The sequence below is a fragment of the Lepisosteus oculatus genome, chromosome 2, assembly GCF_040954835.1.
Source record: "Lepisosteus oculatus isolate fLepOcu1 chromosome 2, fLepOcu1.hap2, whole genome shotgun sequence".
Classification (NCBI taxonomy): Eukaryota; Metazoa; Chordata; class Actinopteri; order Semionotiformes; family Lepisosteidae; genus Lepisosteus; species Lepisosteus oculatus.
In genome coordinates, this window is record NC_090697.1 from 70,550,021 (window position 1) to 70,566,427 (window position 16,407).

General features: G+C 41.3%; 1 protein-coding gene across 1 annotated transcript in view; it reads right to left on the reverse strand.

Annotated features, from left to right (window-relative positions):
• Nucleotides 1–80: 80 nt before the first annotated feature.
• LOC102696690 (G protein-coupled receptor kinase 5-like) overlaps nucleotides 81–16,407 on the reverse strand; it is a 54,230-nt gene continuing 37,903 nt past the window's right edge. Inside the window, exons 4-16 of the mRNA XM_015340692.2 lie at nucleotides 12,351–12,428; nucleotides 11,173–11,273; nucleotides 10,028–10,120; nucleotides 9,661–9,724; nucleotides 8,969–9,109; nucleotides 8,680–8,870; nucleotides 7,180–7,217; nucleotides 6,310–6,399; nucleotides 4,979–5,187; nucleotides 4,298–4,435; nucleotides 4,065–4,202; nucleotides 3,542–3,673; nucleotides 81–3,120 (exon numbers count right to left, since the gene is read on the reverse strand). Of these exons, the coding sequence (XP_015196178.1) occupies nucleotides 3,040–3,120; nucleotides 3,542–3,673; nucleotides 4,065–4,202; nucleotides 4,298–4,435; nucleotides 4,979–5,187; nucleotides 6,310–6,399; nucleotides 7,180–7,217; nucleotides 8,680–8,870; nucleotides 8,969–9,109; nucleotides 9,661–9,724; nucleotides 10,028–10,120; nucleotides 11,173–11,273; nucleotides 12,351–12,428 (1,494 nt within the window). The 3' untranslated portion in view covers nucleotides 81–3,039. The remainder of the gene's footprint in view (nucleotides 3,121–3,541; nucleotides 3,674–4,064; nucleotides 4,203–4,297; nucleotides 4,436–4,978; nucleotides 5,188–6,309; nucleotides 6,400–7,179; nucleotides 7,218–8,679; nucleotides 8,871–8,968; nucleotides 9,110–9,660; nucleotides 9,725–10,027; nucleotides 10,121–11,172; nucleotides 11,274–12,350; nucleotides 12,429–16,407) is intronic.

Sequence of the window (16,407 nt, forward strand, 5' to 3'; positions counted from 1 at the left end):
ACTTTCTTACTGTATATCCGACTTCCTTCCATGGACACAGCTAGGCAGAGGGGGAAAAACAAACAAACACCTTGCACCCGTTCAGGCCATCACCGGTTTTATTGGGAGTTTCGTTACAAGGCACATTACAAAGTTTCATTACAAGGTTTCGTCCAGTGCAGTGGTGCTGTTGCCAGACACATCATGCACCACTGGATTGGATTCTCATGCTGCTGGGAGCTCACTGTCTACATCAAGCTGAGGAGGCTCTTTCACTGGTTACTGGAGCTACCTTCTGACTTAGGAAAACATGAAAACTTTCAATCGGAGTGCAACTGTTCAATACTGGCTTTATGGAACCTCGCCTGACTTGTTCTGGATGCAGAGAGGCACTTGACGCAAATCAAATGAAAACATTTAAATATTTCAAAAAAACTTTTTTCCTAGACTGATACAATAAAATAACACAACATGCTTAGTATATAGCAGGAGCTGTTTTTTGCTAAATGAACGTTCTTCCTGATATTTGAACGTTTTAACATTGAAAATGTGCATCGCCTTCCTGAAATGCATTCATGGATTAAAATCCGGTGGGATCTGATGTTCTGGCAGTATCTAAGGAACAGATATTGAAAGCACATATGGCCAAATTATAAGTACATACATATATAGGAAACTTTACAAGTTTTGTTATCCTGCATATGTGTGTGATACCAATTGTTTTGTAAAGTGACTAAACTGTTAAAATACATTTAAAAAACAGATCTTCCGTTCAGTTCCTCAACTGTTAATTTGCACATTGTATCTTCCCAACCTGGCAAATTGTCTTTAGATCACATTAGCTGACTCCACACTTCCCTGAAGGCACCTCAAGCCTCTGTCTTTATGTAAACTGCAGGACATAGACATTTGGTTCTAAGAATATCTGTGTCTTGTGTGGTGGTGATGGTGAGAGGAGGTTCACTCATTTTTTCCACCACATTCTAACAAAAAACAACTGTTTTCAGTATTTTGTAAATTAATTGGAAATGCATCCAATTTCATGTATTTTTGGGAACACATTAGATTAGCAGACACAAATTACATTCAAGCTTTTTAAGCTGGTACAATAGTTTAAGATGGTCCTCTCTGTCTGTCCTCTACTAATCGATTGTATTTTAACCAAACCTGGTGTTCTCATCTTAGATATGGGTCTTTCTTCACATAACAATCAGTGCTGGTAGCTTTCTTCTGTGTCATAGAATGTCATTTGCAACACGCCTACCATTTAAAAGCTTTAATCATCAAAAATAAATGTAATCAGAAGAAAGCTCTTTCAAATAGATATCCCATTCTGTTTTCACCATTGCCTACTTCTGCTTTCAGAATGTTGATTTAATTATTTATAAAATACTGAAACCTCCACTCTTTTAAAAACTGATATGAACGCAGCTCAACACATAAATAGCAATGATGTACAATCACAAAAACTAAAGTGCTTCATGTATGTTGTACTGCATAATCTATAGTTGGTACATTAGACCTGTCGGTGATAAAAAGGAAAATATAAAAAGGGTACATGGATATGGTTGAATATGTTTTGGGTTTTTTATATTATGCAGTGTACTGTTGGTTACCTATTTTGTGTACACCTGGGTTTGAAATGATGCACAATTGTTTCTGTATTTTTTTTAAAAGCTTACACTTTACTTTCCTACTTATTTGTGTAACAAGGTCAAGAAATGCAGTTATTGCCAATGGCAGTGGTACATTCTATGCTTTCCATTGGTATGGCTTCAAAAAGAGTTGGTAAAATATCAAAGTGATATTTCTGTATCAACACCAAACACACAGCCACACGTACTTCACAGAAATTAGAAGCACAAATAGGCTTTGATTGTTTAATTAAACTACTCCCATATACTGCACAACCCACTATTTTCTTTTCTCTTCTTTTGGGAGTTCAGTGCCGAACTTGGTTGGTTTTAAGGCTACATCTATTCAGAAACGGAATACAAGTGAAGTATTAATCAATATAATATTGATTGATTTTGGTAGAAGGACAGGTGACTGCCTGCACTTCTGCTCATCTGTACTATTGCCAGTATCCAGCCAACAAAATGTGATAACTATATATAAATGTGCTATATAAACTTGGATTTTGGACAATATCTTCTAAAAATGTAGGCATTTTTCATTCCTAGGATCCCAGCCATAACCGAACTGTATTTGCAATGTTGACATTGACCAAAGTGAATTGTCTCCCTTCCCTAAAGAAATCTCTGACTTCTTCTAAAAAAAAGTTTCCTTAGTGTTTTCCACGTTTTGAGGCTCCTCCTAGAGCTTTTCAGAACGGACTGCTCCTTTTCCTTTCTTCTGTGCTTTCTGGGAGTTTGATACTAGATTTCTACAGACAGCAGACTTTTTCCATCCAGACCACAGCAGAGAGCAGTTCTATCGCCTCTGTGACCTCAAGTCTTAATCCACCATCTACAGCAGCCTCCAGCCCATACAGCAGCCCTGTCACTCTACTGTACTTCAGATGGCTTCTCCAAATCATGGAGATGAAAAGGGTTTGTGCTCGTTGGGTGTCCATTGTACTCGTTGAATTATGTATGGCTATGGTATCCACTTTGTTAAAAAAGCAGACCTTCTTTTAAAATCGGTTATAGCAGTTTCTTTTCTGTTCAAATGTACATATTGTAAAAAAACAAACAAACTCCACATACAACATTAATAATAATAAAATTAATTAAAAAAATAAAAAGAATTAAAAAAAAATCTTTGGCCTGAGAGTATGCAAGGCAAACAAGCTTTGCCTTGAGGTTGGTGGTGTTGAGTCTTCTATTCTGCATTTGTTCTTTTTAGAAAACAAAGATTCACCGACTAAATTCCCTGCAGCGGTCTTCTTTTAAAATTGTCCCCTGAATCTGTGTCTCCCATCCATTGCAATAATCCTGAGATCCTGTGAGGTGACTTTTTTTTCCTTTTGTTATTTCGTTTAGTAAAATTGTCTTTTCTTCAAAGGTACTGGAGTGGGGGCAATCATTCCCCCTTGGCATGTTATACTTTTGTTGGCCACTAGGGGACAGAGTTTGCTAAAGAGTCCACAGAATTCACACTGGAAGACATTTTGCTGTAAGCCAAGGTGTTCTCTGGTGCCTGGAAGAGAATGCAATATGCTTGTGTTCAATATGAACAATACTAAAGGCCTACTAATGAAACACGCTTCTATCACCACAAAGAATTATTAAAGGCCAGCTTGCAGTGATTCATACTGAAAAATTAATTTCAATATAAGAAAAGCTACAAATGAGAAGTGGTCATTGGCATCATCAAAGTGGTTTCATTTGAATACCAAAGTTTACCACATTAAAAATAAGATTGTTTAAATTACCCTCCTTATGGTATATCCTCCGCCCTCCCAAAAACGTGAAAAGCTGTTTGGTTTTCATTTTATTTTTAAATTTATTGAACGTTCCACCTTTTGAAATTTGTTCCCTTTACTATCCTGAAAATATAGTCCAGCAAAGTGATCCTGACGCACAGGAAAAGAGGCAGGCTGAGACTGTGAGGCTCTTACATGTCTTCTGAAGAGTCTGTCCAGCAGGCTGCGTCGAGGCGGTTCAGGAAGGTGATTCCAGTCTAAATCAGGAGGCCTTGTTTCTTGTGGTCCAAAGACATTCAGGTCTTTAAAACACTCGGTCTCAATCATCTGTCAGAGAGTAAACACCATGCAGAGGGAAAGGGGTTCAATTTGCAAACTTCAGATACTGTGGAGGCAGGTATTTTACTACGAACAGAAGAAACTGGGTAAAATCAGGAGGCTCAGTACAGTTGCATCTCCTAAATTCAATCTGAAAAGCTCTTTCTACAGCAAATTCATTTACTACAATATTTGCACCTAAAGAAGCATGATGGAAACAATACACTAATGTGCATGAACTTCCATTGTGCAATGTTACATTGTACTTACAATGTGCCGTTGAGGAGCAAGCTCACATTATTTGTGGAAATGCGCAATCTTATCATGTTCATATGATGATTTCTGGACCAAAGCTTGATGACTCCAGCACTAAAGCCCTGTCTTAAATGTAGCCTCCTACCTCGTTCTGCCAGGGAATCGAAACGCTGCCTGTGGCAAACTTGGCATAGAAGTCATTGTCAGTTTGGTCCAGGTTGACCCCTTTGACAGTGGAGAACTGTTCAATGTCCAGGACGTCTTTGCAGTACACAGCTCTGGGCTGCAGCGATAGACAGAGAGATGGTTATAAACATACACAGTCTTGAGATGACTAGATGCAGGAAAAGGAACTCGAGTAAGGAAACTGTTTCTTACATCAGGCACGAAGGAAGGCTCCAGGATGCCAGCCTCAAGCCTCTTGAAGTTGATGTTCTTGAAGAAAGGATGAGCTTTAACCCCTGCTGCCCCATCTGACTGGCACCCAAGCCTCAACTTCGCATCTTTAGTTAACAGCTGCAAAAACCAGACACATGAGAGAGCGAGAGAGACAGTTTCATTTGCTTTTGAGCTTCTCAGTGCTGTAAAGGGAACAGCTGCCTTGGTCAGCACCAGGAATTTTTTAAAAAATAAAATGAAAATAAAGAATTACTTGATTCAATCTGACATGGTATTGTGATAAGGTTTTCAGTCATGAGAAGGAAGAAGAAAATAATGTTTCAAGCTTTAAGTAACTTTTAACTTTTTGTGAGCAAGAGTGCCACTTAATGTTTAGTTTTATTGTTATAAAGAATTTAAGACGAGTTTGTAGCAGGAGCAGTGGAAAGCTGCAGTTCAGAGGTCATGTCGATAGATAGGTAGATTTGTAACCATTAATAGTTTTAACAAACAGCTCAATAAGACTATCAAAATCAGACAAGCAATCTAGACCAAGATCTTGCATAGCAGGGATGCACAATGTCAGAAATGAATCTTATTTTCAGATTGAACTAAATTCGGTTCCCGGTCTTGTGCAGGATAAGCGAGCGGGCGACGATTCTGATGGCCCGGGTAGCTCACCAGCCTGCAGACGTTCTTGGTGTCCTCGGTGAACTTCTCGTTGTACTCCTCCTGCTCCTCCTGCACCCGCTTCTCTACCTCCTCCCTCTTCACCCGCTCCTTGCGCACCCGGAAGGGGGAGCGGCCCGCCGTCATCTCAAAGATCAGGCAGCCCAGCCCCCACCAGTCGGGGCTCATGGCATAGCGCTCGTTGTTGATCACTTCGGGGGCTGCGGGGTGGCGGTGGGAGAGAAAGGGCACGTCAGCACCACCGCCTCCGCTGGCGGGCCGGGTCAGAAATAGTGCTGCCCTGTCACGAGGACTGAGGATCGCTGCCACCGCGGGAGACCGTGTGAAACGATCCTTCGGGGACTCCGAGACAGAGGATTAGTTGTTATCAATGACAGACTGGAGAGAGTTCAGGCCAGTCTTCAATATCACCAGCAGCCAGCAGCCATATCACCCTGCAACTCACAACTGGCAGCCCACTGAAGCTCAGCAGGTGTGAGTCTGGTCAGTACCTGGATGGGAGACCTCCTGGGAAAAACGAAGGTTGCTGCTGGAAGAGGTGTTAGTGGGGCCAGCAGGGGGCACTCACCCTGCGGCCTATGTGGGTCCTAATGCCCCAGTATAGTGATGGGGACACTGTACTGTAAACAGGTGCCGTCCTTCGGATGAGACATAAAACCGAGGTCCTGACTCTCTGTGGTCATAAAAATTGTTATTTTGAGAATAATAATTCTCGAAAAGAGTAGGGGTGTAACCCTGGCCAAATTTCCCTTATCAATCATGGCCTCCTAATAATCTATGAATTGGCTTCATTACTCTGCTCTCCTCCCCACTGATAGCTGATGTGTGGTGAAAGTACTGGTGCACTATGGTTGCTGTCGCATCATCCAGGTGAGGCTGCACATTGGTGGTGGTGGAGGGGAGTCCCCATTACCTGTAAAGTGCTTTGAGTGGAGTGGAGTATCCAGAAAAGCGCTATAAAAGTGTAAGCAATTATAATTATTCAAGGGAAGGATTCCTGCAGGTTTTACAGATATGTATCAATTTGCTCCCGATTAAGGCATTAATTAAGGTTAAGGTATTAATTAAGCACTTACAAAGACTTAACAAAGTTGCCCATTTCTGGTTAAGGCATTGCTTTAAAACACCTGGAAGTATTCTTTGTCTGGTTATTCAACAATTTCTATTTTAATTGGAATCCATGGAGAATGAGGAAACACAGATGCCGGGTGAATAGCTTCCTTCTGTTATTCCACCGAAAGTGCTGATAAGTGAGTATAAATTTGCATGCAGGTTGTTTTATCGTGGCAATGACAAATTAGGAAGTTCTAATGAACACATACCCATATAGCCAACAGTGCCCACCCTGCCTCGAATCAGCTCTCCTTCAGGCACCTTGATGGCCAAGCCCAGGTCAGATATCCGAATGTGCCCTGTGATAGTGAGAGTGAAATACAGTATATAGCTTGAATGCAAAATGCCTCACTTTGTTATGCTGCTTCCAAAATGCTGTTCAAGTGAAATAATAAGCACCTTTACACTTCCAATTTTGCTTTCAAACAAATTCCAAACTTGCAAATTTGGGTTTAAAAATCCCTGTTTTTCTTCTTCCAGCATCACAATTCAATCAATGTAACCATAAACTAAAAATGAGAATATATTCCAACCACACAACAAAAAATTAAAACAAAAATAAATGTTTAATTTTACACATACGAGTTCACATTCTTAATTTGTTTTAGCACTAAATGCCCTTATTTTAGCCTGCAGCTGCACGTAAAATCCTTCATTCGATCCCCCAGTTCGTGATTACAAAAAATGATTACATCAGTTATTGAAGTCAGTGAGCTATATAGTATTATTACTTAGTGGACCTTCCTTACAAGGTTTAAATGTAATAAATCATTATCCCTCAACACTAAATCCTTAATGTTTCCCAGACAAGCACCAGCATATGACACTGGACCATCTGTGATGCACATGCATAAGTCTGTGCCAGATCTGGTATGCGTCCCAATATTTGAAGTTTGGCGCTTTGCATTCAAGTTGACCCACTTATTGTATATCCAAATCCTCCACTGAGTCTTGATGCCTTGAAGTGAAGTTTAGGCCATATCTTACACAACATATACTGTACATATGAACACAAACCAGGCGCAAGGTTATGCAACAGGTCACATACTCGAAATAGATATGTTCTGTGACACACTTACCATAGTCATCTAAAAGAATGTTCTCTGGTTTTAAATCCCTGTAGGTCCAAAGAAGACAGAAGAATGCAGAAGTTATAAAAATAGATCTAACACTTCTGTGAATCAAAACATGGTAAAATGTAACCACGACTGAGCATGGGAATTAGTACAGAAGCTGTGAGCGTTGAAATTTAACCTCTGACACTTTTTCAAGACATATGCAATGTATTTTAATACTTTATATCATCCAAGAAAGTAAGACCTAGTTCCAGGTTTTGAAATCCACATTTCTTGAGACCGTTAACAACTACATTTTAATAAGTTCCTATTATAAAGAAAACCTTTTAAGTGAAACACTTAAAAACAGCTAAAGATTCCTGGTGTCTCTTTAAGCTACAGAAGCTATTAATTTAATAATCACTCTCCAAAATCACTTTATTTTTAAAACAAAGGCAAATACGCTTTTCTTGGTGTGTAATTCTTCTTATACACACCCTCTTTCCTTTGAAAATATTAGGCCAGATGGTGTCTATTATTCCACAACACTTTTTTAAATAGTAAAAACTAAATAATTCCATGGAATAACAAGGGAATAACACTTGAAGAAGAACACACAGGCACGATGTCTGGAGTAATAAGCAGACCACCGACACACTAAGCAAACAAATCCTTCTAGTAGTGCAATAGGACAGGCTAAAGTGCTTGTAAGGCAAAGAGAGTCCACCAAGTGGTGCTACTGTACAATACAATTAGAGTCTGATCACCAACAAGTGCTGAAAAAAGTCAAGAAAATGAGAAATGTCAAGAATGTAAAGTCTCCAGCCTAGAACCACATAAAAACAAAAATCTCTTTCCTTCACAGTTTTGGACAATTTTAGGTTTTACAAACAGCAGAATCTTTTTCTAAACCAACAGTAGGTGCTGGACATTTTCAACCTTTGAACATCTTTTTTTAATCTGCACAGAGATGTAAGACACTCATTTTTAGGTATAGTGCCCTTCTGATTCATCAGTACAACTAGTACATAAACATTAATTCTGGGAAATCTGACATGGATGATCTAGGACAGTGCAGACTTCAGACCTTGTGAGCTACATACATTACGGCCCAGGTACAGCAGTCACATTGCCACCAGAGAGCCTAGGCTGGACTTGAAGACTGATTTAAGAAAGAAGACTGCTCGATTCCAAGAGAGGTGGGTGTTTGTGTGTGTTTATTTGCGGCCAAACCACAATGTGGATCACAGTCAATCCAGTACAGGGTGTTCTAATGCATTCAATGATAGGAGATTGGCACAACAAGTTCATTAAAGTAATTGATAATTAACTTCAGATAACTGGGGAGTTAATATAAATATATGATACTAGGTTGGTATTTGCCTACCCTCTGTGCAGGTGCTCTATCTAGAAAGGGATTCCTGAGCAGTGAGGGTCAGCTACACAAATGTACTGCGGAGGCTGACTTGAGTGAGATGTATTTAGTGTAAAAGTCTGGATCAAGCTTTTTTCTTACACTCTCACCTATAGACAATGGCTTCTCTGTGCAGGTGCTCCAGTCCACAGCAGATCTCTGCAGCATAAAACACCACTCTCTCCCTATCGAAGCCAGGGGTGCCCATGTTGTAGATGTGGAACTTCAGATCCCCGCCATTCATTATGGTCAGCACCAAACAAATGGCGTCCTTGGTCTCATAGGCGTACGCTAAACTAACCTGGGCACAGATCATTACAAATTATAATCAGTACCAAAGGGGCTTTAAGTTGTCTGGGAGGCAAATAAAACCAAAGTATTAAATACAAAAATGCTCACCACAAATCTGCTGTTCACTTTCTCCAGGATCTGCTTCTCATTTAGAGCCATGGCCTCTCCCTTCCTCTTTTTGATTCGCTTTTTTTCCAGCTTCTTACAGGCATACATCTTCCCTGTGGCTCGTACCTGACAAGCACATACCTGGCAACAGGCAGTGGAAACCTTTAAATGTCTCTTGAAAGGGTCTGCTATTCAGGTTTAAGAATACTCCTAAGTCAAAGCCCTTTCCCTCCCAGCATTCTCATGAGTTCCTGTCACGGCTGAGAAGCCCTTTCATTTTTAGTTGCAGCAACCCAAGGCTTGACGCCCAAGGCTGGGGTGCTGGGGTGAAAGAGACACCAATTCAGCAAAGAACAGATGCACACACAAGCACACAGGGATAATTTAGTGACACCGGTTCACTTGGTCTGTGTGTATTTGGAAGGGAAGGAGAAAAAACTGGAGTGTCTGGGAAAAAACTCATGAGAACATGGGGAGAACATGCAAATTCCACTCAGAAGGCACCCAAGAGCTGTAAGGTAGCCTAAGCGCTTGTCGGCGCATCACCGCCACTGAGGAATCCTGTGTCTCAAATGTTCGTAACTGTAAACAACAACTCATCACCTCAGTTAACATAAAATGTGCAACAAATTAAAATGATTTATGATTCTTTCCATGCAGCAGATGTCGAGACACTACTAGTGGAGCCTTACCTCTCCAAAACCTCCCTTTCCCAGCACTCGGTATTGTCGAAAAGTGTCTTTTGTGACAGGTTGTCTGAAAAAGACCATCATGGATTTGGTTAATTTGGTGAATGTCTTTTTGCACTTAAGAGGTTGGCTTCCACATTATTAAAAAAGAATATTCATGCATTTGCAAAACTACATGTTTCCATTTGAAGAGTGAATGATATTTCTCGTTGGTACACAATTTGTCAGTCCCTTCCCATTACAAAAGTAACACTCGCACCCAATGAGTTACAATATGTGAGAGACATACTGTAGAGGAGGAAAATGTGACATACAACAGTTTCTCTCTCCAATGAAAAATGGGACATGAACTGGACAGTGGAACACAAACCTTTCCAACATTTTCCACTGAAGGAAGCGGTCAAAGTACATGCTGTCCTGGTATTCTAAAAAGGGTGTTCCGCTTAAATGCTCGTGGAGCGCCCTGTGTCCGAACACAAACATCAAGAGGACAGTTAGAGAGGCAGCCATGACTACAGATGCAGCACAGCACATACATTGACAAGAAGGTCAAATGTTCTTCCCAGCCAGAGAATGACAATCTCCTCAGGCCTGGTAAAGGATGTACAAAAATCTCCAAATTTAAATGCAATTTTAATTTGAACCCACAAACCACATCCCTCCCCTTCTCCCAAAGGTAAAACAAGCACATATACAGTATAATAGAAAATATGCAGGTACAGAGAGCTCTGGAGAAAGGAGACTGAAATATTCCCATGTGTGTTTTCTCTTGCATTACTGCACTCAGGACTGAGTGTGCTTTTGCTGTGTTTATTCTGGGCCCTTGGAGTAATGGGCAACCGTGCTCATGCACAAACCATTTCTTTCCAGAACCACTGCTGTGTTGGTAAAAAAACAGAACAACAGTACACAGCAAAGCACAGGATTTCAACTTGAGGTTTATACTCAATGCATTTGAAGTTGGCATGCATTTACAACATTTTCCACGCAAATTCGTGCTATTTCCTTTACTGAACATGGTTTAAGCACGAACAGCTGCTTTCTTAAAAGAGCAACATTGAGAAAACGTTACTGGCAGTTCTCACTGACGGATCTATATTATAAACAACGCCTCTTCCTGGGTGACTCACTGTTCAGGTAAAACAGCTTGCAGCAGAAAGCACTTTCGGTTTCTACTTCCATTGCATAACCAGGAGCGTGGGTGACTGTTCTGATTGAAAGCAGGAATAATAGCTTGCACACTTGAGGAATGTATTCTGCAAGACAGGTTTGTTCCTGCCATGAATACGAAATAGATTGACATTTATTTTTGCTCATTGGGGAATGCAACTCACATAAATGCTATAGATATAAGAAAACAGCATTTCCTTAAAAAGCTAATGAGTGTAAGACTACCAGATTACTACAGTATACCAAGACACAACAAGTATGTACTGTATGTATCTCCAGGGGAGAGAGGGGAAAAGGCTTCAGACTGGGAGATGCAACAGCAGCCAGGAGCCAGGGGGAGCTTACTCTCTGCACTCGTTGAAGAGCTCTTTACAAGGGCTGAGCTCCAGGTTCTCTTTGCACTGTTCGATGAAGTATTCAGCCACCTCCGGCACATACTCCTGTGACTGCAAAGAGAGGACACCCAGAGAAAAATTATACCTCCTCGTTCGTATTTTCTACCCCTGGAAACCTGCGTTCAGTTTTATAGTTACCTCTAAGCAGCAAAGAAAGGGGACTACAGGTAGGCTCATTTTGTCCTCTGTAAGGACTCTATCATTTAAGACATTTTCCACTGAGCTGAAGAACGATTTGTCTAGCCATTGTTCAGGTGCAGATGCACAGTTCCTTCCTGTCTCAAATCTTCTTTTTGCACATGCAAAGTTAGTAAGTACTGGCGTCTGCACTTCATTCTTTTCAGCAGAGCTGAAGGAGCTTCCTTACACACCTCTGTTGAAAAGCAAAACCTATTTCCTACCTCACCAAGCGCCATTCAGTCTGCTGCCTCTCTGAAAACCAATGCTATTTTATGGCAAACTGGGTGTGGGTTTGAGGTCAACAAAATCATTGTCTGAGCCCAGTTTGGTGGCGAGGTCCTCTCACTGTCAGTCAGGATAAGGTTAATGATCTACACCCCTTGGCTTAAGTTTCTTCAGTTTAACAAAGAGGAGAAAACGCCTTATCGACCACAGATTAGGGCATCACTGTGGGGCAGTGGTTAGCATTGCTAGCTTACAGTGCTGGTGCCCTGGGTTCAATTCCTGGGGTGCTGTCTGTGTGGAGTTCGTGTGTTCTCCCTGTGTACATGTGGGTTTCATCCAGTTTCTCTGGTTTCCCTCACAGTCAAAAGATAAACTAGGCTGGTGAATTGGTTAATCTCTAAAAAACTCAACCTGGTGCGAGTGAGTGTGCACGTGTGTATGTCTGTTTTGTACACTGAGATGGACTGGCATCCTCTCCAGGGGTGTATCCTGCTGTGTGCCTGTTGCTTGCCAGGTTAGTCTCCAGTGTCCCCCGTCACATTCCTTTTACTGGAAAATGCAGTTTTAAAGATAGATGAATTACAAATTAAAGAGATGTCACCTTATTTGGCTGTTTGCCTGTGTTTAGGAGACTACCATACGATGTGAGTTCCTGTCCATCTATAATAAGCACAGAATCTGCTGCCTGTGCTGTCATGGTAATAGATGCTGATACCTTCTTACCCCTTTTGTGAAAAACGTCTTAATGATGTCTTCACCGCGCACCTTTCTCTTCTCGTCTGATGTCACTTCATAATCCTCCTGAAAAGACACAGCGGGCAGCGGTCACCACAACTGACCAGACAGTGTCTTACTCAAATATCTATGGCCCATTTCTGGCACATCGTACAGAAAATGGAAACAGGCCCAACTTTCTGGTTGGAACATTGAGTTCCTTTGCGCCTGGTTGGCTTTGCCCCTCCCGATTGCAGATTTTATCCAGGCAGATGCATTTTCGAGGTAGATGTGGCGTCCACATGGTTGGAAACACATCGCATAATAAGCTGACAAAAATGCACAGCAGACCTGCAAAACCGCATATACACATTTGCCCTGAAAGTGCATGTGCAGGCCATAGCCCTAGAAACTACTGTTTCCAGTATTGTAATAAAGCTCCAGGAATTTGCAAAGATTCAAATGTTTTCCCATTACAATCTGGGACGAGCACGGCTCCTGAGAAAACACTGTGAAAATCCAAAGGATGATTGTAACTGGATTGCATGCATGGACTTGATTTATGATATATCAATTTGGAATACTGGAAACATAATTAATTACAATATTGATTTCATAACTTTGCAGTTTTGTGATTTTTCTACAGCATAAAATATGAGCATACTAAGGGGATATGAACTGAGTTTCAGGTGTCTTCCACAAATTTTAAATGATGCCTATCCGTTTCTATGATAATTAGTATTCGGTGAGGGAAGAGTAATACTTGCTGCCGCAAAGCTTTCGACATCTTATATATTTTTAGAAGGGGTGTGGAGTATTTACAGACACACGCTGGTATGTCACTAATGTATAATAGCATCCTACTAGATCCAGGGCAAAGGGGAAAAAAGATGCATGGAAATCTGTGCGTACGACACCTGATCCTCAAGGCTTGGTGGTAATCCTCACGTGTCCCAACCTTGTCCCCTCTCACACATCACGGCTTCTCCTCTGGCTCTTGTTACAGAGCTTCTTCATAAGCCCCCCTGCCTGCTGGGCATGTCCAGCCCTTGTACCCCACCACTGCTATCAAGGCATGTGCTTGTGACACTCTGTTGCCTAGTAACATCCCAGCAAACGGCAGCCCAAAACAAAGCAGGATTCCCAGAGTTTCTCATGTGGGGTCCTGTTGCTACCGCGTCACGTAAAAACCAGATGGCAGCCCGTGTCACTGTGTTTCCACTGGCTGGCATTGTCACCTCCTCCGCCAGCCCGAGAATTCAGAAAACGTCGGCCTCTCCTTCGCTTGTAGTAATCGAAAACATTTGAAGGTGCAAACCTAGCAAAGAGCCAACCCACGTCCGGTTAAAAAGAACCTCATGTTTTATTCTTCTGACAAAAGCACATCAATCTGAAGACAGTCACAGCGGAACCCATTGTGTAATGAAGCAACAGCCTCCCAGAGTCATTTCCAAATTTTGTTGATGTTAACTTTTGCAAACAGTCATGGAATTCTTATCATTTAGCTTACATTACAGGAGTGAGATTCTCAAGTCCGTCAGAAGCAACATTGTTAGCAGCACTCATACAGTACATACATAGCAGCAATCACACTAGTACAATGCAATCTCGAAGGGAGGACTGTTTGACTGCTTCAGCTGTTTATGATTCTTTTGCCTCTTGTGCAAATATTAATGAAACGTCTGGCTCGCTGGGTTTAGTAAAGTTGTGGAGCTCTTTAAAAAAAACAATAGAAAAGGCAGCACAAACCATATGTATCAGAAGCGGGCTGCAATGAAGTCTCTTGTTATTTGTAGTAGAAGGCACAGATCCAGCAAGCTGTAGCTGCCAAAGTTCCTAAGGGGAGGTGGTGCTCAAAAAAGGGGGGAGTTTGGGGGGGCGTGCCTCCTCTTTCCCTTCATCTGGATGTGAAGCCCCCCCCCCCCCACCTCCCATCTCCCTCCAGATAACAATCAGCCACTCATTCCAAAGCCATTATCCACTGCAGTCAGGAAGCTGCAGTTGCACAATGCAAGCCGCATCATGGCAGGGCAACAATTGGAACCCGCATGGCTCTGACGTCAACACATCTCAGGAACACACCCTCCCTCCCTCCCCCTCTGTATTTTGTTTCTCCCATACTCTTGCACCCTTCGCTCTCTGCTTCATTCCTTCGCTTTCTCCTCTCTTTGCTGTTGCTCAACCGTAAAAAAAAAAAAAATGAAACCAAAATATGACATGCAGGTAAAAACAGAAGGAGGCCAACGCGGTGGAGTCACAGGCTCTCGGCGAGCGCTCCCAACGCGGTTTGCTCATTTCTCGGAGACATGACACTGCTTTAAATGGGGCTGTAATTGAACACTTAATTAAACAATTCGGTTTTACCACTTTTAGGAATTTTGCCCACTTTTCCCCTTTTTTATTTTCCACGGATTTTGAAAGGGCTTTTTTACTCTCCGTTCTTTCATGTTGTTTACATTTCTCTGACAGGTTGCTACAGTCACCTTGGAATGTGTGATGTTCTGCAATTCTTTCGAAATAAAACAAATGGAAAAATCAGCACATACAGTAGTGGGCTCTGTCGGCGCATTGTGGGGTCAATGCGACAATGCACTACAAAACACTGCATTTGCTGAACAATACATCCTTTCACTCGCAACGCATTCATCTTAAGATGTTTGGGGATTTACTTTACAGATTTAAATGTCATGTGAGAGGTATTTTGCCCGGAAACAAAGACGGGTTAAAAGGAAGCTTGTATTTTGGTCATTATCCAACTGGATTACACTTTGATTCATAATGGAGCATTCAGAAGGCCACTTAAATTGGTAGATGAGTCCTTCTGCAAACCATGGTTTATTTTCAAGACAGTGAGGACAGGTAATATCACCAACCTCATGCAATTTCTAAGAATCCATTATTTTTAAATTAATTCAATGGCATTAAATACAGAATTCATAAAGGTCCAAATTTTGTAATTATTTATCATTAGAAATAAAAATGTATTATTATTTATTTCTACGGGACATTATTTTTTTCTATGGGACAAAGAAGGGAAACAAGCACCAAGAGTTATGCTTGAGTGAAATACAGAAATACTGAGACTTTACAGCTGCAAGATACTTCAGCAAAGGATTACCTATTTAAATTAACAACAGGTTGAGGTGGAAACATTTTAAAAATAAAGCAGATAATGCAATGTATGCAGTGTGTGTCAAGTTACCATGTAAAGTAACATGTTATCTCTTATCAGCAACTTCCCCTCCCTATTTCTTATTAATTTAATAAATAATCCTTAAGGAACCTGTAACTGAAATGAATTGCTTATAACAGTGACTGTGGTCAGCACTGACAGTAGGATTATTTCAGCTGGAAATGATGGGGTATTGGAGGCAAAACTGCCTTAGAACTGACCTCAGACTTATTGTAAAGCATTAAATTAGTAATGTTTTGCTTTCAACATCCAGCCATTTTCTGTGCAAATGCTTGCACAGCATGAAAATAAGAGACTGGAAAATTGCTCCAGGTTTGCTTTTAAGTGACAGTTACTATATACAGTACCAGGTATAGGTTTACCACAGTACGTGAGAATGGTAATTTTGCCATTGTACCAGTACACACCGGTACCGGTGAATTACACACTGTTGTCTGCTGTTCTAAGTTTTCTTCATTCTTTGACTTTATTCTCATGCTAGTGCACAAGACTGAAGACATTAATGATACAAATTGACTCTCTGAATTGGAATAGAAATGGGAGTGGCAAGAACAAGAGCAAGAACAAGAACAAGAGCAAGAGCAAGAGCAAGAGCAAAGAATTATTACTGCTTCATCCCAGAGGTGCCCAAAAAGCACTTCACCTATAGAAGCTGATTCACTTCAACCACCTCTGGAGGTTGTTTAACCTCTCCTCTGAAGTGCACTCTCCTCAGTTACCATACTGGGCAACAGGGTTTGGAACTTCTGATCCAGAGGGATGAGCGCTCCCTACTGGTCCACCAACAACACTTGCAGCTGAAACCTGGACTTGATAAGAATGGAGGAATGTGAGTACGGACTGGAGAAGGAGCCACAGCGGAAAGCGCTACAT